This window comes from Cottoperca gobio, chromosome 21, assembly GCF_900634415.1.
Source record: "Cottoperca gobio chromosome 21, fCotGob3.1, whole genome shotgun sequence".
Lineage (NCBI taxonomy): Eukaryota > Metazoa > Chordata > Actinopteri > Perciformes > Bovichtidae > Cottoperca > Cottoperca gobio.
In genome coordinates this window covers 23,897,148-23,924,216 of record NC_041375.1, presented here as the reverse complement: position 1 = coordinate 23,924,216, position 27,069 = coordinate 23,897,148, and the positions used below count along the sequence as shown (strand labels likewise).

The 27,069-nt window shown below is 44.7% G+C and overlaps 1 protein-coding gene across 2 annotated transcripts; it reads left to right on the top strand.

Moving 5' to 3' along the window:
* The first annotated feature begins 653 nt into the window (after positions 1-653).
* tbc1d8 (TBC1 domain family member 8) lies at positions 654-26,674 on the top strand. 2 transcript variants are annotated; one of them, XM_029458558.1, is made up of 20 exons: positions 654-982; positions 4,294-4,404; positions 4,522-4,640; positions 4,803-5,031; positions 5,424-5,664; positions 6,265-6,472; positions 7,465-7,662; positions 8,109-8,258; positions 8,522-8,672; positions 9,382-9,596; positions 10,775-10,892; positions 11,624-11,909; positions 12,072-12,219; positions 12,344-12,439; positions 12,522-12,590; positions 12,683-12,953; positions 13,274-13,339; positions 13,500-13,586; positions 13,899-14,008; positions 25,678-26,674. In XM_029458558.1, the coding sequence occupies exons 1-20, from the start codon at positions 856-858 to the stop codon at positions 26,062-26,064; spliced, it is 3,387 nt and encodes a 1,128-aa protein (XP_029314418.1). In that variant the 5' UTR covers positions 654-855; the 3' UTR covers positions 26,065-26,674. The 2 variants fall into 2 exon arrangements, with proteins under 2 accessions (XP_029314418.1, XP_029314417.1); XM_029458557.1 differs by having other exon boundaries at positions 12,341-12,439.
* The last annotated feature ends 395 nt before the right edge of the window (positions 26,675-27,069 follow it).

The window sequence follows — 27,069 nt, the reverse complement described above, 5'->3', positions numbered from 1 at the left end:
GGTAGTGAATATTTATATTCTGGCATATACTTTGAGAATGTGATTGTTAATTATATCTATATTCAACATGTTATATTATTTTATTGTGTGTGTGTGTGTGTAGGGTGAAACATCTTGTGTTTTGAGATTGATCTGTTGAAGATATTTCCACACCTAGAATTAGACTAAAAATGAGTTGTAAATGCTGAAACTGAAGGATACAACAAAACTGTCTCGAGGCTTCACACACTTTATGATCAAAACAAAGTGGCACTGTTTAATAGAATAAATATATATTTAAAATAAATATACATTTATTTTTCATCAGACCATAACTGCAATCTTTTGGTGCCAATATCATTTTTTTAAAATAGATAATTAAATAAAAATAAATTAATAATAACAATAATAATAATAATAATAATAATAATAATAATTATTATTATTATTATTATTATTATTATTGTTATTATTATTATTATTATTATATAAAACAAACAACGATTGATCGTGATTCTAGGCTAAAATATAAATTTCAACACACAAAAAAAAAACATTTATCACACAACCCCCAAACAGAACAACTACATAAAAACTAATGATAAAAAGAAACTCTTCCCTCTGCAGGGCCCGACTCATCTGCTGAGGGTCATTAGCTCAAATAGACGATCTTTGGCTGGTGTGTACAGCTGCTGTAAACCGGGCGTGAGGGAGCAGAAGTGTGAAGCCTGCAGCTGTCGGGAGCGCAGGATATCATGGAGAAACCCGAAAACCCGCCGCTGTAGGCTCAAGCAGGCCGCTGCAGAGCCGGAGGACAGGCGGACAAACTTTATACCCCGCCGCTGCGAGTCCTCCGGCCCCTCCCTGCTGGAAGAAATGTGGTTAAACCCGGAGGAAGTTTTGCTGAAAAACGCTCTGAAGCTCTGGGTGACCGTGAGGAGCAACGACTTCTTCCTCCTGCAGAGGAGGAGAGGCCACGGGGAGCCGACAGGCAGGATCACAGGTAACTACTGTAACAGGTACCCTCTGACACACACTGGAGAAGCGAGAGGAAGTCACCTGTCAGGAAAAACCAGTAAACAACAATAAAAAGAGCAAACAGGAAAGAGCCACCGGACAGAGTCACAAAGGGTGTTTCCCAGAGAGAAGGATTACAGCGGTAACAAGGTCTCAAATTCAGGGTTATTCTGGATCACGTGAAAGCCCCTGATCCAGGTTTACTACAGTGCGTGCGTGCGTTACTATGGCAACGGATGCCTTAAAACCAACTTTATAACTTATTGGCATCTTGATGTTTAACATCAGGCTGCAACTCTCAAGCACGAGGGTGCAACTGTGGCCAACACTGTGTGCCCAGAACACAAACCCTTTCTGTCTGCAACAGTCCTTTGTGTTATAAAGATGTTTCACAGATGTGTGTGTGTGTGTGTGTGTGTGTGTGTGTGTGTGTGTGTGTGTGTGCATGGTTAGATGAAAGCGGGATTTAAGGGTTAAAGTACATTTTCATAGAATAAATAGCAGAAAATCCTGTTTTTCGTCTCTGATGTGGACATTTCCTGCTTTTACATCATATGAAACTGAATATCTTTGAGTTTTAGACTCACTTTAAAGACTTTATCCACTATTTTATAGACCAAACTATAATAATCGATTAAGTTAGAATGTATCTCGACAAGGAAAACGATTGCTAGTTGCAGCCCGACTTTACAGGAGTGAGGGTTGAACTAACTTCATTATTTAATTGTGGTTTTAATTAACTGCTTTTCCTTTTCCTCCCGTCAGATTGTGACATGTAATGAACTGAATGACGGCTGAATTACATTTCGCTGCTTCGGTTTCAGGCTCCTGGTATCCTGCGTGCTGTCACCACTCACTGGGATACTTGAGGAGATCAGAAGCTTTGTTATTAAGTTATATAGTTATATAAGTGTTGGTCTTCAAAGTGTAGTAGATGTGTGCCTCGGAGGTTTATGGCTTGAACTTGAATGCTTTGGATCTTCTTCCCCTTCTTTATGATCTCTGGTTTCATCGTCACACTTTTGTATTTGCCACTTTTGTCTGTTTTATATCTTATTAAAGTTGTTATCTTTGGGCTTTTATTTTATTTTAATAAATAAAATAAAAAAGCAACAACAACGTCTTGCATAATAAGATGTGTAGCAATAGAAACTGCAGCCAACATGAGAGGAATGATATTATATCTCTAATATATTATAATAATGCACTTTTGTTTTGAAGAATCCCCAAACAAGTCATCGTAATAATCTGCACTTGGTTAGAGTTTCCCAGACATGCACAGTGACTTCCTGTACGAAGCATTACATGTTTCATGTTTTCCATCCTGCAGAACAGATTCGTAGTATTTTGTGATTATCGAACACATTTGTGAGCTCGAGCTGCAGCTGCAGCCGTCTGACTGCTTCCCACCGCGGTGACGTGCAGCGTCCCTCCGCCTCCTCCCTGTGTGTTGTATCTGTAACACGTTGGTTGTCTGGGCAGCAGATTTATGTGATGAGGGACACTTCATATCATTAAAGCAGCTCGTACAGTGTCTTCTTTATTCTCCTGCTTCTTCCTTGTGGGGAAACCCGGACAGAGCTCTTCTCGTACAAATAGAATAGTAGGAAGTTCCTGTGTGTGTGTGTGTGTGTGTGTGTGTGAACATCTTGTTGTTGCAACTTCCCAGTGAGTTTCCTGTAAACACGTTTCCTGCTTCATCTAAGTATTAAAACAGGAGTTTATCCCCGACACACTGACACCTTGTGAGTTTACAGATGTTGAGTACTGATCACTTTATATCCACGCCTCCCTTTGTTTAAGCAATTTAAAGCATATTTTATTATCTGTATTATCTAAGAAAGCAAATCAATTATTACATCCGGTGATTTCTTGACTTCATGAAATGCCTTTTAAAAGCAGAAGTATGAACATGTAGAATTACTGCTAATATTAATGCTAACAGTTATAACTTACAACCTTCTATAATTGAACTCGTATAAGCCGATAACACTAAAGTAAGATGAGTAGATAATAAAATACATTGGCCACATAAGCATCATAATAACTAGAACATTAAAAACATTAATGTTGAATGAATGCGATGTTTTGTCTTCTCTTGCGTCTCCAGTCAAAGCTTCTCTGCATGTTTTACAGCTGCTGGTGTATTTCTGTCATCCAGCTGTGAAATATAATGTTTGTGTCTGACCTGTCTCTGATGCACAAACATGTCATGTTGGCAATAATGAGATTATACATTTTGAATGAGTTTCTACGGTACCTCGGCCAATAAAACAATACTAATAATAATATTTCTTACATCTGTACGTTGCTCTTACATTGGTTAGCATTATTTGAAGCTGTTCTGCACTTCGAGTCTTGCTATTCGGAGTTGTATCCTCATGATTGTTTGCACTTATTGTCGCTTTGGACAAAAGCGTCGGCTAAATGAACTGTAATAATGTGGTGATATTATCCTGATAATGTTCAAAGATCTGCTTAAAACTCTTCAAATGTCACTCAAACAATACTGGAATAACTTTACCTAACACTTAGTAAAGAAAGAGTTGTTGTTATTGCATCACAGATTTGTGAAAAACTATATATATATATATATAGTTTTATTATATATAGTTTTATTATATATATATATATATATATATATATATATATATATATATATATAGTTTTATTATAGATATATATATATATATATATAGAGGGGGAGAATAAAAAATAATATATAGAGATATATATATATATAGAGATAGATTATGATTTTTATAGAAAAAATATAGAGAGATATAGATATATAATAGATATATATATATAAAAAATATATGATATATATAATAGAGAGATATAGTTTTATTATAATATATATATATATATATATAATGTGTATATTATAAAAAATAATAATATATATATATATATATATATATATATATAGTTTTATAATATATATATATATATATAGTTTTATAATATATATATATATATATATATATATATAGTTTTATAATTTATATATATATATATATGTGTATATTATAAAAAAAAACAATATATATATATATATAGTTTTATAATTCCTGTATTTATTTTAAATCAGGCTCTATTTGATCAGATTTTCCAATCATGGAAAATAGATGTATTTATTGTGTTTTGATGAAACGCTGCATCATCTCTAGCTATAGGTCATACTACTATCATGTAGCTAAACAGCAAACGCTCAAAGGACCGTTTACTGGACAGTGACTTTGATCTCTGGGACGTGTTTGCTGTCTGATCCTCTGTGTGTTGTCGTCTCTGCAGGTCTCCTGGTGGGGGCGCTGGACACGGTGCTGGACTCCAATGCCAGGGTCACACCCTTCCGCATCCTCCTCCAGGTCCCCGGCTCCCAGATCAGCTGGGTCATCGCCAGCGGTGAGAGGAACCGTCAAGTTTACTCTTGTTTTATCAATCCATCTCAGATTCTAAGGCTGATATGTTGCTGTGTCATGTTTCTCACAGCTCCTGTGTTTTCGTCTTTTTGTCTCCCAGGAGCCGCCATAGAGGAGGTGAACAAGCACTGGGACTGGCTGGTCCACAACCTGCTTCACTCTCTGTCTGTGTTTGAGAACAAGGAGGATGTTGCCAGCTTCGTCAGAGGGAAAGTCAAGGTGTGAAACGTGAAACCTTCATTCTAGATGTTAAGATGTGTTGACAAAGCTCTCGCTATGGGTTTAAAAAGGCTCGAAGGCATTTGTTGGATCGAAGTAAAAACATCCTCCTCGCTGTAAATGACACGATGATGTAATGAGGGAAAGCTTCCTCCTGTGTAGGGTCTCATTGCAGAGGAGGTTCGGGGTCGCCAGGCCGCCCAGGAAGAAGACCCAGAGAAGTTCAGGGAGGTGCTGCGGAAGTTCGAGCTGCACTTTGGCCTCCCGTCGTCAGAGAAACTGGTGACGTACTACTCCTGCTGCTGCTGGAAGGGCCACGTGCCTCGGCAGGGCTTCCTCTACCTCAGCATCAACCACGTGGCCTTCTACGCCTTCCTGCTGGGGAAGGAAGGTCTGTACACTAACGTGAGGGCTCAAAGTCCCTACAATTACTATTTAATTTGGTATGAATGTACCGTGTCACTTCAACTAGTGCTGAGACACTGTGAACTCTGCTCAGAATAATAATGGAGTTGTGAGTTTGAGAGAACACGTTGATTATGTCAGTGAAAAAGTAACTAAATGGTTTAATTAGTTGCAGACGAACTCTTTATTATTCCTTTCCTCGTATCGCAGCACAGTGTGTAACACAAGTGGTTCTTAGCGATCGCTTCACAAACGTTTCTTGTTTCTTTTTTTAATTCACAATTTGTGAAGTATTGCACAAAAACAGTTGAATCGAGTTGTAAAAAGTTTGATGGAAACACATAAAGATCTCATATCTTCTCTTGTTTCTCCTCCAAGTTAAGTTTGTGATTCCCTGGGCGGAGGTGACACGGTTGGAGCGGGTCTCCACCGGTCTGATGACGGAGGCCATCAGGATCACCACACGACGGCGGCAGAGGGAATTCTCCATGTTCCTCAACCTGGACGAGGCGTTCAGGGTCGTAGGTCAGCTGGCTGACATTGCCCTCAGGCGGCTGCTGGACAGCGAAGGGCTGGAGCTGGACCGAGTCCTGCAGCAGCCCGCACGCATCACAAAGAGGTCCGTTCTCGTTCTCACCTCTCCACAGCTGGGGGGTGGTTTGTTTTGATAATCGTTTAAGGGATCTGTTTTCAGCGTCTCAAATATGAAAACCTTTGTGTTTTATAACATATTATCTGTGAGCAACACATTTAAAAACATCACCTGGGAACATTAATCTAGAAGATAATCTGCAGATGAATAAGAAATGAATAGTTGGCCGCAGCTCTGCACAGAAGACCTCGCTTCTCAAAGTCGGCCTGGACTCACCTCACACATTCCTTTCGCAGGCGAGGAGCGCTGCCCAAATATGTATTTGTTGTTTTTGCAAAGGTTCATCAAACATGCCTGAAATGCAACGTGAGCGTCGCCGCTGCTGCTCTGAGGTCTGTTTGTTTAGCGGTGGACGCACAACGGAGGAGTTTATAAATAAACAGTGGAAGAAGACGAGATGAGAAACTTCAAAGACGGACTGTAACAATTAGATTTACAGCAGAGGCTTGAGGAGTGTACCACCTGGCTAACTTTGTCCCCCTCTAACCAGAGTCACGCGAACAATTGTCTAGTTCTGCATCTGTGTGTCACCGCCTAACTCTTCCCCCTCATCCTCTACTTCCCCAGGATCCTGGAGGAGCAGGCACTGAGGGAGTACGTGCTGGCTCTGTTTCGGCTCCCTCGTGCCGAACGACTCCACGAGGTGGCCTCCTGTTCGGTGTGGACTCCACACGCACGCTGCCACACAGCCGGCTCCCTCTACACCACTGACAGTTATCTGTGCTTCTCCGGTCGAGAGGAAGGCAGCTGCATCCTGCTCATACCCCTCTCAGAGGTACTGCATCGCAACCTCACTGAGGCTCACCAGGGGCACAACGTGGAGTTTAAAGAAAACACCATCGAAACTCAGACTAAAGGCTTCCATGTGCCGTAAAGATAGAGATAGATAGTAAAGCAGGGCAGGCTCCATGATCCCTTATGAAGTTATATGGCTGCATTTCATTTTTATTCCTCTGACTTCGAGAGGAAGAAACAGAAGTCCCAGAACATTGGTTTATTGTTGCAGGTCACGTGACGTCATTTATTGCACCTCGACGTAAATACAAAGGATATTTTCCGACCTTCAGATTACACCGTCACACAAGTGTGTGTGTGTGTGTGTGTGTGTGTGTGCGTGTGTGTGTGTGTGTGTGTGTTTACTCTGCCTGCTGCTGGTTAAAGAGTAACCCACGCCACACACTGATTTCACGCGGCTCGTGATGTTCACACACTTGATTGCGAAGGTTGAATGTTGTTTCCTGCAGTAATGCATTTGCTCGTCGACACGTTGAGCCTTTTGGAAATTCAGAAGAATAAATGTGAATCTGTGGTGAAGACTAAGATCTTCTATCACATGGAAACATTCACTTTCTGCTTTTAACATTTAGAGCAACTTCAAATGTTCAAGTAATGCTTTTAGATTAAAAGGATATATTTTCTTGTTGTGAAACAGAGATGAGCAACATACTTTCTTCTGTACTTCTTTATCTACTTCTTCCTCTTCTGTAGTTTAAACACAATGTTCTATGAAGAAAGTGTCACATTATTGATATTTTACATGTTTATTTCCAAAGTAAAAATCCAGATTATTAATGTTAACGACCTGAGAAGCAACATCTTGTTAATTTATATATAGACATTTTAATTGTGCTATATAATTGACATTATTTTTTGACTTTGAATGAATTTCTTTGTGTTGTTGATGCATCACAAGCGGTAGGAACCCGCCTGCTTTCCTTCTCTCATGTCACACAAGTCACAATGGATTGTCCTCCGTGTTGTCGTCAGGTGTTTTCCATAGAGAAAGCGGAGAGCACCAGCCTGCTTCCCAACCCCGTCATAGTGAGCGTCCGCACGAAGAAGGCCTTCCAGCTGATCGAGCTGCAGGACCGAGACGAGCTGGTGGAGAGACTGAACTCCAGACTGCGATCCGTGCAGTGGAAACAGTCCATGTTCCGCAGCAGGAAGGACGGCAAGAGGAGTGTGGTGCGTGCGTCTTTATGTACTCCTCCATCTTCTGTGTCTTCTATCCGGGTTCTGGAACACAATAGTGGGTCGGAGCGAGAGGGGACAATAAAGTTTATAGTTGAACTACTCAGTAAAAGATGAACCAGACTAACGGCTGCTGGTCGAGTGTACGAGACTCAAAGTGTCTGTTTTTAATTCTGGTGTTTACATGTCGGCTTTATGTTTTGAAAAGTTACTGTTCTGTAAAAGTCACGTTGAGTAGATCAGACGTGACGTTTGTAACTCACTGCACATCTGAAAACACATGTTGTAAGCATGTGGAGAGGGAATAAGAACAGAGATGCGTGTCCTTGTGCAGTTTACTTATTCTCAGTGTAAAACACAGCATGAAGTCAAACTAACGCGTTTCACGTAGATGTGGAACACTTCCTGGAAGATGTTTTTTCTGCTCACATTTGTCTCAGAGTTCCCCGACACCCTACTACACCTTCTACTATGACACCGGGCAGTCTGACGAAGAAGAGGTGGAGGAGCAGGTTCTGCGTAACACCGTCAACAGCGAGGCTCTGATGACGGCCTTCCACCAAAACCAACCAGGAACCAACGGCAACAAGGTAAAGTGGAGAGACGGGTGTATTCAGACGCACGGGACGAGAAAAATAAAGTGTTCTTCTGAACATATAACATGAAGAAGAATAACACACAGCTGTTCATCTCAACGTGTGTGTGTGGTGTGTGTGTGTGTGTGTGTGTGTGTGTGTGTGTGTGTGTGTGTGTGTGTGTGTGTGTGTGTGTGTGTGTGTGTGTGTGTGTGTGTGTGTGTGTGTGTGTGTGTGTGTGTGTGTGTGTGTGTGTGTGTGTGTTGATGCTCATAAAGAACAAGGAGCAGGTGAAGGAGCGGCTGTGGGACGCTCATTTCTCGGAGTTCGGTCGCGGCGTCCACATGTTTCGCACGGACAAGATCCAAAGACTTGTTGCCATGGGGATACCAGAGTCGCTGCGAGGGGAGCTGTGGATGACACTTTCTGGTAAGTGTGTGTGTGTGTGTGTGTGTGTGTGAGACATACAAAATAAATAAATAGTGCAATAAAATAGAGACATAATGGTGCAAGTCAAATGCAGGAATAAGACAAATATATAAAATAGAATCAGATAAACAAACACATTGTTTAACATGCAAGATCCTAAAGAAGCTTTTTATATGTATGAGAAGCAGCTGTTTGTGCAGAGCAGTGATTTGACCTGAACGTGTGCACGCGGGCTGAAAGCTCAAAGATGGAAGTTGAGCTGAGTGAGTTTGAACGCAGCTTCACATCCTCTCCACGTGATGCGCCTCCACGCAGGACGACAGCTTCTTAGTCAGAACCAAACTGACACTTTGTATTTTGGGTTGCTCTCGGTTCCTCAGCTCAGTCTCAACAGGAACAACAGAACTTCCCTTTCCTGGAACTGAAACAGAACCAAAGAGTAATGCTCTACGTCCTGAATCCCAGAGTCACTGCTTGTCTTCAATTGTTTTGCTTCAGGCTACAAAGTATTAATAAGGGAAAGATCTCAAACACAAATGATGCTCCTGCTTTCACTTTCTTTATGTTACTACAATCAATGCTTGAGATAACAACGACCATAAACAGCGTATCTTTTTAGTTTTTAAAGTTTTAATGTGGCAGAGAAGGAGAGTTGAGGGCGGGGGCTGCTCCTGCTCATCATCTCTGACTCTCCCTCTGGTTTGTGCAGATGCGTCCTCAGAGCTCGAGTCCCACCAGGGCTACTACAGCAGTATGGTGCAGAAGTCGATGGGCCAGAGCAGCCTGGCCACGGAGGAGATTGAGCGGGACCTTCACCGCTCTCTGCCGGACCACCCCGCCTTTCAAAACCCCACCGGCATCGCCGCGCTGAGACGTGTCCTCACCGCCTACGCTCACCGGAACCCCAAGATCGGATACTGTCAGGTGGGGACCTGATGGTGACGTCAGTGTAGCGATGATGACGCGTCTGCACACGTATTACTGCAATCACACGAGTAGTAATGATAGTAGCAGCAAGGCGGACGTGAAAGTATATGATTGTTGTTTCCTGCGTTTATATATTTAGCAATCGAGCAAAAATTACATTATTCTGAAACTGGTGTCTAAGATTGTCAAAAGAAATATGTAAATTAATTTTAAATTATTATTATTATTATTATTATTATTATTATTATTATATATTTTATATATATTATATATAATATATACATATATATTATATACATATATATTATATATATATTTTATATATATATATTATATATAATATAATATAATATATATATATATATTTTATTATTATATGTATTATATATCTCTTATATCATTTATATCTATCTCTCTTCTATCTATCTACTATTATTATTCTTATTATTATTTATTTTATATCTTATATATCCTACTCCTATTCTATATCTACTCTCTCTCTTCTTCTCTCTTTTTATTTATCTCTCTCTTCTCTCTTTTCTTTTTCTCTCTCTCTTTTCTCTCTCTCTCTCTCTCTCTCTCTCTCTATCTGTCTCTTTTCTCTTTTCTCTCTTTTCTCTCTCTCTTTTCTCTCTCTTTTCTCTCTCTGTTTTTCTCTCTCTCTCTCTTTTCTCTCTTTTTTCTCTCCTCTCTCTCTCTCTCTCTCTCTCTCTTTTTCTCTCTCTCTTTTTTCTTTCTCTCTCTCTCTCTCTCTCTTTTCTTTCTCTCTCTCTCTCTTTTCTCTCTTTTCTCTCTCTCTTTTCTCTCTTTTCTCTCTCTCTTTTTCTCTCTTCTCTCTCTTTCTCTCTTTCTCTCTCTTTTCTCTCTCTGTTTCTCTCTCTCTCTTTCTCTATTTTCTCTCTCTCTCTCTCTCTCTTTCTCTCTCTCTCTCTCTTTTCTCTCTTTCTTTCTCTCTCTCTCTCTCTCTTTTCTCTCTCTCTTTCTCTATCTCTTTTCTCTCTTCTCTCTCTCTCTCTCTCTCTCTCTCTCTTTTCTCTCTTTTCTCTCTCTCTCTTTTTTCTCTTTTTTTTTCTCTCTCTTTTTCTCTCTCTCTCTCTCTCTCTCTCTTTCTTCTACCAACAGTTTGGATCTGGACTGTAACATATCTTAGCTGGTGTGTGTGTGTGTGTGTGCAGTCAATGAACATCCTGGCCTCGGTGCTGCTGCTCTACGCTAAAGAAGAAGAAGCGTTCTGGCTGCTGGTGGCTGTTTGTGAGAGGATGCTGCCGGACTACTTCAACCGCAGGGTCATAGGTAAGAGGTCAGAGGTCAGGGGTCAAAAAACAAGAGCGCATTGAAGCTTTTTTTAATTTATACTCATGTCCCCGTCAGCCACTTGGAGTCGCTGCTCGTTGTTTGAAATCACGTCAGCACAGTTTGTTTTGTTGTTTATTTATCTTTGGGCTCATTTCCTGCGTTTGTGAAGCAGTTTATTTGTGACATGAAAGTTCTTCTGAAGCAATTTCCTTTTAATATCCAGATATTTGTGTTCATCCTTGAAACAACAGAGATTGTTTCTGAGAATGTGTAGTTCATGTCGGAACCTCAACGTTTGTTTTGGTGTCATTATCAGTGCGGCTGCAAATAAAGATTAGTTTCATTATCGGTCAATCTGCCAATACTTCTTCTACATTAATTAATTATAAATTGGTCTTTAAAATAGTGAAAATGTCCGTCCCAGCTTCTCAAAGTCTCTACAGTCTTGTTTTGTCAGAAGATATTCAGTTTTATATGTTTTAAAACATAATTTTCTGTCATTTTTGCATGAAAAATTACTATTTTTATCATCGATTAGTCGACCAATCGTTGAAGCTCTAGTTATTAGCATTTGAACACACACACACACACACACACACACACACACACACACACACACACACACACACACACACACACACACACACACACACACACACACACACACACACACACACACACACACACACACACTTCCTGCCTGTTTGACCTCTGTATCCCCCCTGCAGGAGCTCAGGTGGACCAGTCAGTGTTTGAGGAGCTGATCAGGGAGCGTTTGCCGGAGCTGGCTGAAAACGTCCCAGACCTCTCCACCCTCTCCTCCGTCTCCCTCTCTTGGTTCCTCACCCTCTTCCTCAGCGTCCTGCCCTTCCACAGCGCCGTCTGTGTGGTCGACTGTTTCTTCTTCCACGGGATCAAAGCCATCTTCCAGTTGGGCTTGGCAGCGCTGGAGGCCAACGCTGCACAGCTCTCTGCCAGCACAGACGACGGACAGGCTCTCATGATTCTCTCCAGGTAGATACACGAGTGTTTGTGCCTCCAGCTCAAGCACACAACTCAAACAGCTGCTCGAACTATAGATGAGAGAGGAGCCTGTTGCACATGTAGAACCTGGTTTAATGTATTAAACCTCATTCATTAGTGGAGCTGATGGGATTACTTACTCTGCTTTTGCAGTTTTCTGGACCAGGTGGGAAGTGAAGCGGTGACTTGTCCTCCGTCCTCCCCGCCGCCTGCTGCTCAGGAGACCAGCTGCAGCAGCGACATGGATATTCCCGCCGTGAGACCCACGAACATCAGCGACCTCATCAACGAGTCCTACGTGGTGAGACGCACGCACATGTGTCATGCTGTAGTTTTAATACATTACTCATTAGTGTGAACTGGCCCTTTATCCACGCTGGAGCATGACATGTTCCTCTGCTCTTTGTTCTTCCTCGGGTCAGAAGTTCGGTGACCTGTCCGTGAGGCAGATCGAGAGGCTGCGCTGTCGACACAGAATCTTAGTGCTGCAGGCTCACGAAGACACCACCAAGGAAAACGCTGTGAGCCGACAGAGAGTGTAAATATCACACCGTCGCACGGTCGGACTTTCCACTGACCTCCATCTCTTCGTCTCATTTGCAGTTGAGACTGGTGACTCCAGATGTTTCCATGTCTTCAGAGAACTTGGCGGACGTCTACGACCTCTTCAAGGTGTCCTCGCCTCGCTCCTCCAATTAACCAATTTCCTTTCTATCAACGAAAGTATTTAGTTTATTTCATCATCTCCCTCCTCCCGCTTCCAGACGGAGCACTTCATCAGTCTGTACTGGGGGGACAGCAGCTCTGCGGCGGCGGCGGAGGCGGCTGCGTGGCGTTACGGTGACTCCGGTCACTCCTACATGGAGCGGCAGTACCGGCTGGACCGGCCCCAGTTCAAGAGCCTCTACGGGCTGCTGGCTCCGTGGCCCGGCGGCTCCAACCAGCACGCTGACACGCTGGCCAACCGCAGCTTCACCCTGCTGGACCACGACTGTGACAACCTGGTCACCTTCAGGGAGTTCGCTGGCTGGCTGGGTAGGTGGAAGGAGCGGCGGGTTGATGAGTGAAGAAAAACAAAGACACTAACTCTAAAGTTTATGAAGTGAAACCACAACATTTAGTTTCACTAGATACAACTAAAGGAATTAATATTAATATTAATATATTAATATATCTGAAGGAATCAAAAAACACTCTCTGGCTTCAGTTATAACTTCAGCAGATAGTTTATTATAATAACTTTAAAGAACTCTGATGATGAACAGGATCTGTGTTAACCCTTTATTCTCTCTCTCTGTCTGTCTCTCTCTCTCCCCCCTCTCTCTCCCCCCTCTCTCTCCCCCCCTCTCTCTCAGACACTTTATACTGTGAGGAGCTGAATGAGAAGATCCGGCTGCTGTACCAGCTGCACATCCCACCAGGTTATTCATTCTGTTAATATGATGAAGATCATGAGAGTTTAAAGCTGCAGTCAGAGTTGTAAGTGACTATGTATATATATGTGTGTGTGTGTGTGTGTGTGTGTGTGTGTGTGTGTGTGTGTGTGTGTGTGTGTGTGTGTGTGTGTGTGTTTGTGTGCAGCTCTGACAGACAGTGAGGATGACCCCTCTCTGATGAAGAGCCCCCTGCTGTCCACAAACAGACCCCTCTTTGTTGATCTGCCCTCTGGTCAGTTCAAACACAACTGAATAAAAACACAATGATTATCGTGGCCAAAAGAATGAAATCCAAATTGAATAATAACAAAACTATCCGTCTAATTAATCTTTAACTTTGTATATTGTAACATTTTACATTTGTAACTGCGTGTAGAGAGGAGACGTCTGCAACATACATGTGCATATGATCCTTTCTTGTATCTTGTAAAGTAGTTCATTGCATAAACAATGAATTATTGTATTTTTATTTAAATATTTGCTTAATAAATTGTAAATGCAACATATACTTTAAAGTTCTTGTGTGTGACGGCTGTTGTTCCAGATGTTGAAGGTGAAGTGAAAGATTACCAGGAGCAGCTGAAGCAGATGCTGCAGGATCTGATGAAGGAGCCAGAGAAAGATGTTGAGAAGCCTCTTCCACTCATGAACCAGGTACTGAACATGCTGCTCATGAACCAGGTACTGAACATGCTGCTCATGAACCAGGTACTGAACATGCTGCACTCATGAACCAGGTACTGGACATGCTGCACTCATGAACCAGGTACTGAACATGCTGCACTCATGAACCAGGTACTGAACATGCTGCACTCATGAACCAGGTACTGAACATGCTGCACTCATGAACCAGGTACTGAACATGCTGCTCATGAACCAGGTACTGGACATGTTGCACTCATGAACCAGGTACTGAACATGCTGCACTCATGAACCAGGTACTGAACATGCTGCACTCATGAACCAGGTACTGGACATGCTACACTCATGAACCAGGTACTGGACATGCTACACTCATGAACCAGGTACTGAACATGCTGCACTCATGAACCAGGTACTGAACATGCTGCACTCATGAACCAGGTACTGAACATGCTGCACTCATGAACCAGGTACTGAACATGCTGCACTCATGAACCAGGTACTGGACATGTTGCACTCATGAACCAGGTACTGAACATGCTGCTCATGAACCAGGTACTGGACATGCTACACTCATGAACCAGGTACTGAACATGCTGCTCATGAACCAGGTACTGAACATGCTGCACTCATGAACCAGGTACTGAACATGCTGCACTCATGAACCAGGTACTGGACATGTTGCACTCATGAACCAGGTACTGAACATGCTGCTCATGAACCAGGTACTGGACATGCTGCACTCATGAACCAGGTACTGGACATGCTGCTCATGAACCAGGTACTGGACATGCTGCTCATGAACCAGGTACTGAACATGCTGCTCATGAACCAGGTACTGAACATGCTGCACTCATGAACCAGGTACTGAACATGCTGCACTCATGAACCAGGTACTGAACATGCTGCTCATGAACCAGGTACTGAACATGCTGCTCATGAACCAGGTACTGAACATGCTGCACTCATGAACCAGGTGCTGAACATGCTGCTCATGAACCAGGTACTGGACATGTTGCACTCATGAACCAGGTACTGAACATGCTGCTCATGAACCAGGTACTGGACATGCTGCACTCATGAACCAGGTACTGAACATGCTGCACTCATGAACCAGGTACTGAACATGTTGCACTCATGAACCAGGTACTGAACATGTTGCACTCATGAACCAGGTACTGAACATGCTACACTCATGAACCAGGTACTGAACATGCTGCACTCATGAACCAGGTACTGAACATGCTGCACTCATGAACCAGGTACTGAACATGCTGCACTCATGAACCAGGTACTGGACATGTTGCACTCATGAACCAGGTACTGAACATGCTGCTCATGAACCAGGTACTGGACATGCTGCACTCATGAACCAGGTACTGGACATGCTGCTCATGAACCAGGTACTGGACATGCTGCTCATGAACCAGGTACTGAACATGCTGCTCATGAACCAGGTACTGAACATGCTGCACTCATGAACCAGGTACTGGACATGCTGCACTCATGAACCAGGTACTGGACATGTTGCCCTCATGAACCAGGTACTGAACATGCTGCACTCATGAACCAGGTACTGAACATGTTGCACTCATGAACCAGGTACTGAACATGTTGCACTCATGAACCAGGTACTGAACATGCTGGTCATGAACCAGGTACTGAACATGCTGCTCATGAACCAGGTACTGAACATGCTGCACTCATGAACCAGGTACTGAACATGCTGCTCATGAACCAGGTACTGGACATGCTGCTCATGAACCAGGTACTGAACATGTTGCTCATGAACCAGGTACTGAACATGCTGCACTCATGAACCAGGTACTGAACATGCTGCACTCATGAACCAGGTACTGAACATGCTGCTCATGAACCAGGTACTGGACATGCTGCACTCATGAACCAGGTACTGGACATGTTGCCCTCATGAACCAGGTACTGAACATGCTGCACTCATGAACCAGGTACTGAACATGTTGCACTCATGAACCAGGTACTGATCATGTTGCACTCATGAACCAGGTACTGAACATGTTGCACTCATGAACCAGGTACTGAACATGCTGCTCATGAACCAGGTACTGAACATGCTGCTCATGAACCAGGTACTGAACATGCTGCACTCATGAACCAGGTACTGAACATGCTGCTCATGAACCAGGTACTGAACATGCTGCACTCATGAACCAGGTACTGGACATGTTGCACTCATGAACCAGGTACTGAACATGCTACACCCATGAACCAGGTACTGGACATGTTGCACTCATGAACCAGGTACTGGACATGCTACACTCATGAACCAGGTACTGAACATGCTGCTCATGAACCAGGTACTGAACATGCTGCACTCATGAACCAGGTACTGAACATGCTGCACTCATGAACCAGGTACTGAACATGCTGCTCATGAACCAGGTACTGGACATGCTGCACTCATGAACCAGGTACTGAACATGCTGCTCATGAACCAGGTACTGAACATGCTGCACTCATGAACCAGGTACTGGACATGTTGCACTCATGAACCAGGTACTGGACATGTTGCACTCATGAACCAGGTACTGAACATGCTACACCCATGAACCAGGTACTGGACATGTTGCACTCATGAACCAGGTACTGGACATGCTACACTCATGAACCAGGTACTGAACATGCTGCTCATGAACCAGGTACTGAACATGCTGCACTCATGAACCAGGTACTGAACATGCTGCACTCATGAACCAGGTACTGAACATGCTGCTCATGAACCAGGTACTGAACATGCTGCTCATGAACCAGGTACTGAACATGCTGCACTCATGAACCAGGTACTGGACATGCTGCTCATGAACCAGGTACTGGACATGCTGCTCATGAACCAGGTACTGGACATGTTGCACTCATGAACCAGGTACTGAACATGCTGCTCATGAACCAGGTACTGGACATGCTGCACTCATGAACCAGGTACTGGACATGCTGCTCATGAACCAGGTACTGGACATGCTGCTCATGAACCAGGTACTGAACATGCTGCTCATGAACCAGGTACTGAACATGCTGCACTCATGAACCAGGTACTGAACATGCTGCTCATGAACCAGGTACTGGACATGCTGCTCATGAACCAGGTACTGAACATGTTGCTCATGAACCAGGTACTGAACATGCTGCACTCATGAACCAGGTACTGAACATGCTGCACTCATGAACCAGGTACTGAACATGCTGCTCATGAACCAGGTACTGGACATGCTGCACTCATGAACCAGGTACTGGACATGTTGCCCTCATGAACCAGGTACTGAACATGCTGCACTCATGAACCAGGTACTGAACATGTTGCACTCATGAACCAGGTACTGATCATGTTGCACTCATGAACCAGGTACTGAACATGTTGCACTCATGAACCAGGTACTGAACATGCTGCTCATGAACCAGGTACTGAACATGCTGCTCATGAACCAGGTACTGAACATGCTGCACTCATGAACCAGGTACTGAACATGCTGCTCATGAACCAGGTACTGAACATGCTGCACTCATGAACCAGGTACTGGACATGTTGCACTCATGAACCAGGTACTGAACATGCTACACCCATGAACCAGGTACTGGACATGTTGCACTCATGAACCAGGTACTGGACATGCTACACTCATGAACCAGGTACTGAACATGCTGCTCATGAACCAGGTACTGAACATGCTGCACTCATGAACCAGGTACTGAACATGCTGCACTCATGAACCAGGTACTGAACATGCTGCTCATGAACCAGGTACTGGACATGCTGCACTCATGAACCAGGTACTGAACATGCTGCTCATGAACCAGGTACTGAACATGCTGCACTCATGAACCAGGTACTGGACATGTTGCACTCATTAACCAGGTACTGGACATGTTGCACTCATGAACCAGGTACTGAACATGCTACACCCATGAACCAGGTACTGGACATGTTGCACTCATGAACCAGGTACTGGACATGCTACACTCATGAACCAGGTACTGAACATGCTGCTCATGAACCAGGTACTGAACATGCTGCACTCATGAACCAGGTACTGAACATGCTGCACTCATGAACCAGGTACTGAACATGCTGCTCATGAACCAGGTACTGAACATGCTGCTCATGAACCAGGTACTGAACATGCTGCACTCATGAACCAGGTACTGGACATGCTGCTCATGAACCAGGTACTGGACATGCTGCTCATGAACCAGGTACTGGACATGTTGCACTCATGAACCAGGTACTGAACATGCTGCTCATGAACCAGGTACTGGACATGCTGCACTCATGAACCAGGTACTGGACATGCTGCTCATGAACCAGGTACTGGACATGCTGCTCATGAACCAGGTACTGAACATGCTGCTCATGAACCAGGTACTGAACATGCTGCACTCATGAACCAGGTACTGAACATACTGCACTCATGAACCAGGTACTGAACATGCTGCTCATGAACCAGGTACTGAACATGCTGCTCATGAACCAGGTACTGAACATGCTGCACTCATGAACCAGGTGCTGAACATGCTGCTCATGAACCAGGTACTGGACATGTTGCACTCATGAACCAGGTACTGAACATGCTGCTCATGAACCAGGTACTGAACATGCTGCACTCATGAACCAGGTACTGAACATGCTGCACTCATGAACCAGGTACTGAACATGTTTCACTCATGAACCAGGTACTGAACATGCTGCTCATGAACCAGGTACTGAACATGCTGCACTCATGAACCAGGTACTGGACATGTTGCACTCATGAACCAGGTACTGAACATGCTACACTCATAAACCAGGTACTGAACATGCTGCACTCATGAACCAGGTACTGAACATGCTGCACTCATGAACCAGGTACTGAACATGCTGCACTCATGAACCAGGTACTGGACATGTTGCACTCATGAACCAGGTACTGAACATGCTGCTCATGAACCAGGTACTGGACATGCTGCACTCATGAACCAGGTACTGGACATGTTGCACTCATGAACCAGGTACTGAACATGCTGCACTCATGAACCAGGTACTGAACATGCTGCACTCATGAACCAGGTACTGGACATGGTGCCCTCATGAACCAGGTACTGAACATGCTGCACTCATGAACCAGGTACTGGACATGTTGCCCTCATGAACCAGGTACTGAACATGCTGCACTCATGAACCAGGTACTGAACATGTTGCACTCATGAACCAGGTACTGAACATGTTGCACTCATGAACCAGGTACTGAACATGTTGCACTCATGAACCAGGTACTGAACATGCTGCTCATGAACCAGGTACTGGACATGCTGCTCATGAACCAGGTACTGAACATGCTGCACTCATGAACCAGGTACTGAACATGCTGCTCATGAACCAGGTACTGAACATGCTGCACTCATGAACCAGGTACTGGACATGTTGCACTCATGAACCAGGTACTGAACATGCTACACTCATGAACCAGGTACTGGACATGTTGCACTCATGAACCAGGTACTGGACATGCTACACTCATGAACCAGGTACTGAACATGCTGCTCATGAACCAGGTACTGAACATGCTGCTCATGAACCAGGTACTGAACATGCTGCACTCATGAACCAGGTACTGGACATGTTGCACTCATGAACCAGGTACTGAACATGCTGCACTCATGAACCAGGTACTGAACATGCTGCTCATGAACCAGGTACTGAACATGCTGCTCATGAACCAGGTACTGAACATGCTGCACTCATGAACCAGGTACTGGACATGCTGCTCATGAACCAGGTACTGGACATGCTGCTCATGAACCAGGTACTGAACATGTTGCTCATGAACCAGGTACTGAACATGCTGCACTCATGAACCAGGTACTGAACATGCTGCTCATGAACCAGGTACTGAACATGCTGCACTCATGAACCAGGTACTGGACATGCTGCACTCATGAACCAGGTACTGGACATGTTGCCCTCATGAACCAGGTACTGAACATGCTGCACTCATGAACCAGGTACTGAACATGTTGCACTCATGAACCAGGTACTGAACATGTTGCACTCATGAACCAGGTACTGAACATGTTGCACTCATGAACCAGGTACTGGACATGCTACACTCATGAACCAGGTACTGAACATGCTGCTCATGAACCAGGTACTGAACATGCTGCACTCATGAACCAGGTACTGAACATGCTGCACTCATGAACCAGGTACTGAACATGCTGCACTCATGAACCAGGTACTGACATGCTTGCACTCATGAACCAGGTACTGAACATGCTGCACTCATGAACCAGGTACTGGACATGCTGCACTCATGAACCAGGTACTGGACATGCTGCTCATGAACCAGGTACTGGACATGCTGCTCATGAACCAGGTACTGGACATGCTGCTCATGAACCAGGTACTGAACATGCTGCTCATGAACCAGGTACTGAACATGCTGCACTCATGAACCAGGTACTGAACATGCTGCACTCATGAACCAGGTACTGAACATGCTGCTCATGAACCAGGTACTGAACATGCTGCTCATGAACCAGGTACTGAACATGCTGCACTCATGAACCAGGTGCTGAACATGCTGCTCATGAACCAGGTACTGGACATGTTGCACTCATGAACCAGGTACTGAACATGCTGCTCATGAACAAGGTACTGAACATGCTGCACTCATGAACCAGGTACTGAACATGCTGCACTCATGAACCAGGTACTGAACATGTTGCACTCATGAACCAGGTACTGAACATGCTGCTCATGAACCAGGTACTGAACATGCTGCACTCATGAACCAGGTACTGGACATGTTGCACTCATGAACCAGGTACTGAACATGCTACACTCATGAACCAGGTACTGAACATGCTGCACTCATGAACCAGGTACTGAACATGCTGCACTCATGAACCAGGTACTGGACATGTTGCACTCATGAACCAGGTACTGAACATGCTGCTCATGAACCAGGTACTGGACATGCTGCACTCATGAACCAGGTACTGGACATGCTGCACTCATGAACCAGGTACTGGACATGCTGCTCATGAACCAGGTACTGGACATGCTGCTCATGAACCAGGTACTGAACATGCTGCTCATGAACCAGGTACTGAACATGCTGCACTCATGAACCAGGTACTGAACATGCTGCACTCATGAACCAGGTACTGAACATGCTGCTCATGAACCAGGTACTGAACATGCTGCACTCATGAACCAGGTACTGGACATGCTGCACTCATGAACCAGGTACTGGACATGTTGCCCTCATGAACCAGGTACTGAACATGCTGCACTCATGAACCAGGTACTGAACATGTTGCACTCATGAACCAGGTACTGAACATGTTGCACTCATGAACCAGGTACTGAACATGTTGCACTCATGAACCAGGTACTGAACATGCTGCTCATGAACCAGGTACTGAACATGCTGCTCATGAACCAGGTACTGAACATGCTGCACTCATGAACCAGGTACTGAACATGCTGCTCATGAACCAGGTACTGGACATGCTGCTCATGAACCAGGTACTGAACATGTTGCTCATGAACCAGATACTGAACATGCTGCACTCATGAACCAGGTACTGAACATGCTGCACTCATGAACCAGGTACTGAACATGCTGCTCATGAACCAGGTACTGGACATGCTGCACTCATGAACCAGGTACTGGACATGTTGCCCTCATGAACCAGGTACTGAACATGCTGCACTCATGAACCAGGTACTGAACATGTTGCACTCATGAACCAGGTACTGAACATGTTGCACTCATGAACCAGGTACTGAACATGTTGCACTCATGAACCAGGTACTGAACATGCTGCTCATGAACCAGGTACTGAACATGCTGCTCATGAACCAGGTAATGAACATGCTGCACTCATGAACCAGGTACTGAACATGCTGCTCATGAACCAGGTACTGGACATGCTGCACTCATGAACCAGGTACTGGACATGCTGCTCATGAACCAGGTACTGGACATGCTGCTCATGAACCAGGTACTGAACATGCTACACTCATGAACCAGGTACTGGACATGCTGCACTCATGAACCAGGTACTGAACATGCTACACTCATGAACCAGGTACTGGACATGCTGCACTCATGAACCAGGTACTGAACATGCTACACTCATGAACCAGGTACTGGACATGCTACACTCATGAACCAGGTACTGAACATGCTGCACTCATGAACCAGGTACTGAACATGCTACACTCATGAACCAGGTACTGGACATGTTGCCCTCATGAACCAGGTACTGAACATGCTGCACTCATGAACCAGGTACTGGACATGCTGCACTCATGAACCAGGTACTGAACATGCTGCACTCATGAACCAGGTACTGGACATGTTGCACTCATGAACCAGGTACTGAACATGCTGCTCATGAACCAGGTACTGAACATGCTGCACTCATGAACCAGGTACTGAACATGCTGCACTCATGAACCAGGTACTGGACATGTTGCACTCATGAACCAGGTACTGAACATGCTGCTCATGAACCAGGTACTGGACATGCTGCACTCATGAACCAGGTACTGGACATGCTGCTCATGAACCAGGTACTGGACATGCTGCTCATGAACCAGGTACTGAACATGCTGCTCATGAACCAGGTACTGAACATGCTGCACTCATGAACCAGGTACTGAACATGCTGCACTCATGAACCAGGTACTGAACATGCTGCTCATGAACCAGGTACTGAACATGCTGCACTCATGAACCAGGTACTGGACATGCTGCACTCATGAACCAGGTACTGGACATGTTGCCCTCATGAACCAGGTACTGAACATGCTGCACTCATGAACCAGGTACTGAACATGTTGCACTCATGAACCAGGTACTGAACATGTTGCACTAATGAACCAGGTACTGAACATGTTGCACTCATGAACCAGGTACTGAACATGCTGATCATGAACCAGGTACTGAACATGCTGCACTCATGAACCAGGTACTGAACATGCTGCTCATGAACCAGGTACTGAACATGCTGCTCATGAACCAGGTACTGGACATGCTGCTCATGAACCAGGTACTGAACATGTTGCTCATGAACCAGGTACTGAACATGCTGCACTCATGAACCAGGTACTGAACATGCTGCACTCATGAACCAGGTACTGAACATGCTGCTCATGAACCAGGTACTGAACATGCTGCACTCATGAACCAGGTGCTGAACATGCTGCTCATGAACCAGGTACTGGACATGTTGCACTCATGAACCAGGTACTGAACATGCTGCTCATGAACCAGGTACTGAACATGCTGCACTCATGAACCAGGTACTGAACATGCTGCACTCATGAACCAGGTACTGAACATGTTGCACTCATGAACCAGGTACTGAACATGCTGCTCATGAACCAGGTACTGAACATGCTGCACTCATGAACCAGGTACTGGACATGTTGCACTCATGAACCAGGTACTGAACATGCTGCACTCATGAACCAGGTACTGAACATGCTGCACTCATGAACCAGGTACTGAACATGCTGCACTCATGAACCAGGTACTGGACATGTTGCACTCATGAACCAGGTACTGAACATGCTGCTCATGAACCAGGTACTGGACATGCTGCACTCATGAACCAGGTACTGGACATGCTGCTCATGAACCAGGTACTGGACATGCTGCTCATGAACCAGGTACTGAACATGCTGCTCATGAACCAGGTACTGAACATGCTGCACTCATGAACCAGGTACTGAACATGCTGCACTCATGAACCAGGTACTGAACATGCTGCTCATGAACCAGGTACTGAACATGCTGCTCATGAACCAGGTACTGAACATGCTGCACTCATGAACCAGGTGCTGAACATGCTGCTCATGAACCAGGTACTGGACATGTTGCACTCATGAACCAGGTACTGAACATGCTGCTCATGAACCAGGTACTGAACATGCTGCACTCATGAACCAGGTACTGAACATGCTGCACTCATGAACCAGGTACTGAACATGTTGCACTCATGAACCAGGTACTGAACATGCTGCTCATGAACCAGGTACTGAACATGCTGCACTCATGAACCAGGTACTGGACATGTTGCACTCATGAACCAGGTACTGAACATGCTACACTCATGAACCAGGTACTGAACATGCTGCACTCATGAACCAGGTACTGAACATGCTGCACTCATGAACCAGGTACTGGACATGTTGCACTCATGAACCAGGTACTGAACATGCTGCTTATGAACCAGGTACTGGACATGCTGCACTCATGAACCAGGTACTGGACATGCTGCTCATGAACCAGGTACTGAACATGTTGCACTCAAGAACCAGGTACTGAACATGTTGCACTCATGAACCAGGTACTGAACATGTTGCACTCATGAACCAGGTACTGAACATGCTGCTCATGAACCAGGTACTGAACATGCTGCTCATGAACCAGGTACTGGACATGCTGCTCATGAACCAGGTACTGAACATGCTGCACTCATGAACCAGGTACTGAACATGCTGCTCATGAACCAGGTACTGAACATGCTGCACTCATGAACCAGGTACTGGACATGTTGCACTCATGAACCAGGTACTGAACATGCTGCACTCATGAACCAGGTACTGGATATGTTGCTCATGAACCAGGTACTGGACATGCTGCACTCATGAACCAGGTACTGGACATGCTGCACTCATGAACCAGGTACTGAACATGCTGCACTCATGAACCAGGTACTGAACATGCTGCACTCATGAACCAGGTACTGGACATGTTGCTCATGAACCAGGTACTGAACATGCTGCTCATGAACCAGGTACTGAACATGCTGCACTCATGAACCAGGTACTGGACATGTTGCCCTCATGAACCAGGTACTGGACATGCTGCTCATGAACCAGGTACTGAACATGCTACACTCATGAACCAGGTACTGGACATGTTGCCCTCATGAACCAGGTACTGGACATGCTGCACTCATGAACCAGGTACTGAACATGCTGCACTCATGAACCAGGTACTGAACATGCTACACTCATGAACCAGGTACTGAAGATGCTGCACTCATGAACCAGGTACTGAACATGCTACACTCATGAACCAGGTACTGGACATGCTACACTCATGAACCAGGTACTGGACATGCTACACTCATGAACCAGGTACTGAAAATGCTACACTCATGAACCAGGTACTGGACATGTTGCCCTCATGAACCAGGTACTGAACATGCTGCACTCATGAACCAGGTACTGGACATGCTGCACTCATGAACCAGGTACTGAACATGCTGCTCATGAACCAGGTACTGAACATGCTGCGTGCTGTATTACATAAGAAGACCTTTGCTTTGAGTGGCGCCTCCTCTAAAGGCTGTTTGCATATATACATTGTCATATCCTGATATCCCAATCTTCAGTTATCCGCTGTGTGTTAGTCCCTTTGACTCACTGCTGACCTGTCTGGAGAGAGCCTGTCTCTCACCCAATGCATGCTGGGAGATGTATGCTTAAACCCTTTTCAGACACGAGACCGACATGTGAGACTGACGGCAGAGTAACGTGACGGAGTGCGTGTCTGACTTTAGTCTCACAGGATGAGCTCATATCTGATCTAAGGCTGCAAATAAGTAAAACAGTATGTGATGATGACTCCTCATCTCTTCCTCCACAGCGCGAGTTCATCCAGTTCTGTAAAACGCTCTACAGCATGTTCCACGGGGATCTAGTGGAGAACGACCTCTTCCAGGCCATCGCGACTGTGACGAGCCTCGTGCTGCAGATCGGCGAGGCCGGCCACCGCGGACGCAGCCCGGGGTCAGAGGTCAGCAGCCAGGAGGAGGTGAAAGCACCGGCGACCCCTGCAGACGCCGGGAGCTCGCCGGCAGAGGACGAGTGGAGGGTGAGCTACGCTCAGATCCTGGCGTCGTTGCTCACCGAACAGGCGCTGGTGAACTTCTTCGAGAAGCCCGTGGATCTGTCTGCAAAGATCGCAGAAGCCAAAGAGAAGCAGTATCACCAGCGGGCGGGTTTGCTCACACTGCAGCAGGGGAGCAGCTGACTGATGCGAGCCGCGACACCAGTTTCATTAAACACAATGAGACCGAAAGCAGCCAGGAAGCAATGTTACGCCTAACTGACGACAGAAAGGAGTTTTCACACCACGTGCTGTTCGACTCAGTCAGCGACATTATTATTAAGATCATTTTGTGCTGTTTGTCTGCAGAAATTCTAATTATTGCCACGAGGCGGCCTGCAGTTAACACAAGTAATCTGTCACTGTTTTCCAAAAAGGAACCCTTTATAAGTTGTGACTAATGACTTTATTATAGCTTGATGAATAATTAACTCATTTTGTAATAAACACAAGGTTGTGAAACATCTCTTTCATAGTCAAGTTAATTAAAACTGTAAATAAGAAAGAGCAACGAGTGTTGTTATAAATGTCATTAATAATAAGTGTAACACATGTTCTATCCAGCAACAGCCAAAGGCATTAAATAATGTCATTAAAAATGTAAATAAGTTGTTGATAAATACACAACAGTCCATTGGAGCAGGTGACCTGATGATTTAAGGAAAAAGTGTCCTGCTGGAGGGGGTTTTCACAACCTGGCAACCCAACATGTTTCCTACTTATGACTATAAATAAATGACTGATTAAGTTGAAAGCTTTAACTCTCTGAATAAAAGCCTTTGTAAAGGCGGCTTTATTACAAAGTTGCAGCATTTTTAACTTTATTTTTATTTTACCACTTGTTTCCTTGATATTAAAGGTTTGCAAATGCACGCACCGGAAAATATATATATTTAAAAAACCTTTTCAAATAATTCACAGTTACAGAATACTGAAAAATCACAAGATGGCTGGAACTATGCTTCAAAATAAAAGACGTCACTAGTCTGATAGTTAATTAAAGTGAAAACTAAATGGAAATCCAGTCTATAATTCAGACAGTGTCATTTTCAGCTGTTTTCTGGAGAGGTTGTTACTTTTACTGCTTTGATGTGCGAAGTTGGCCTGAAAATGTTGGAATTTGGACTCAAATTCACAGAAACACGTCTT

Coding starts and splice junctions, on each gene's coding strand:
- tbc1d8 (XM_029458557.1), top strand. CDS start 856: ATGTGGTTAAACCCGGAGGAAGTTTTGCTGAAAAACGCTCTGAAGCTC. Junction 6,473..7,464: donor TGCTCATACCCCTCTCAGAG/GTACTGCATCGC, acceptor TGTTGTCGTCAG/GTGTTTTCCATAGAGAAAGC. Junction 8,259..8,521: donor CAGGAACCAACGGCAACAAG/GTAAAGTGGAGA, acceptor ATGCTCATAAAG/AACAAGGAGCAGGTGAAGGA.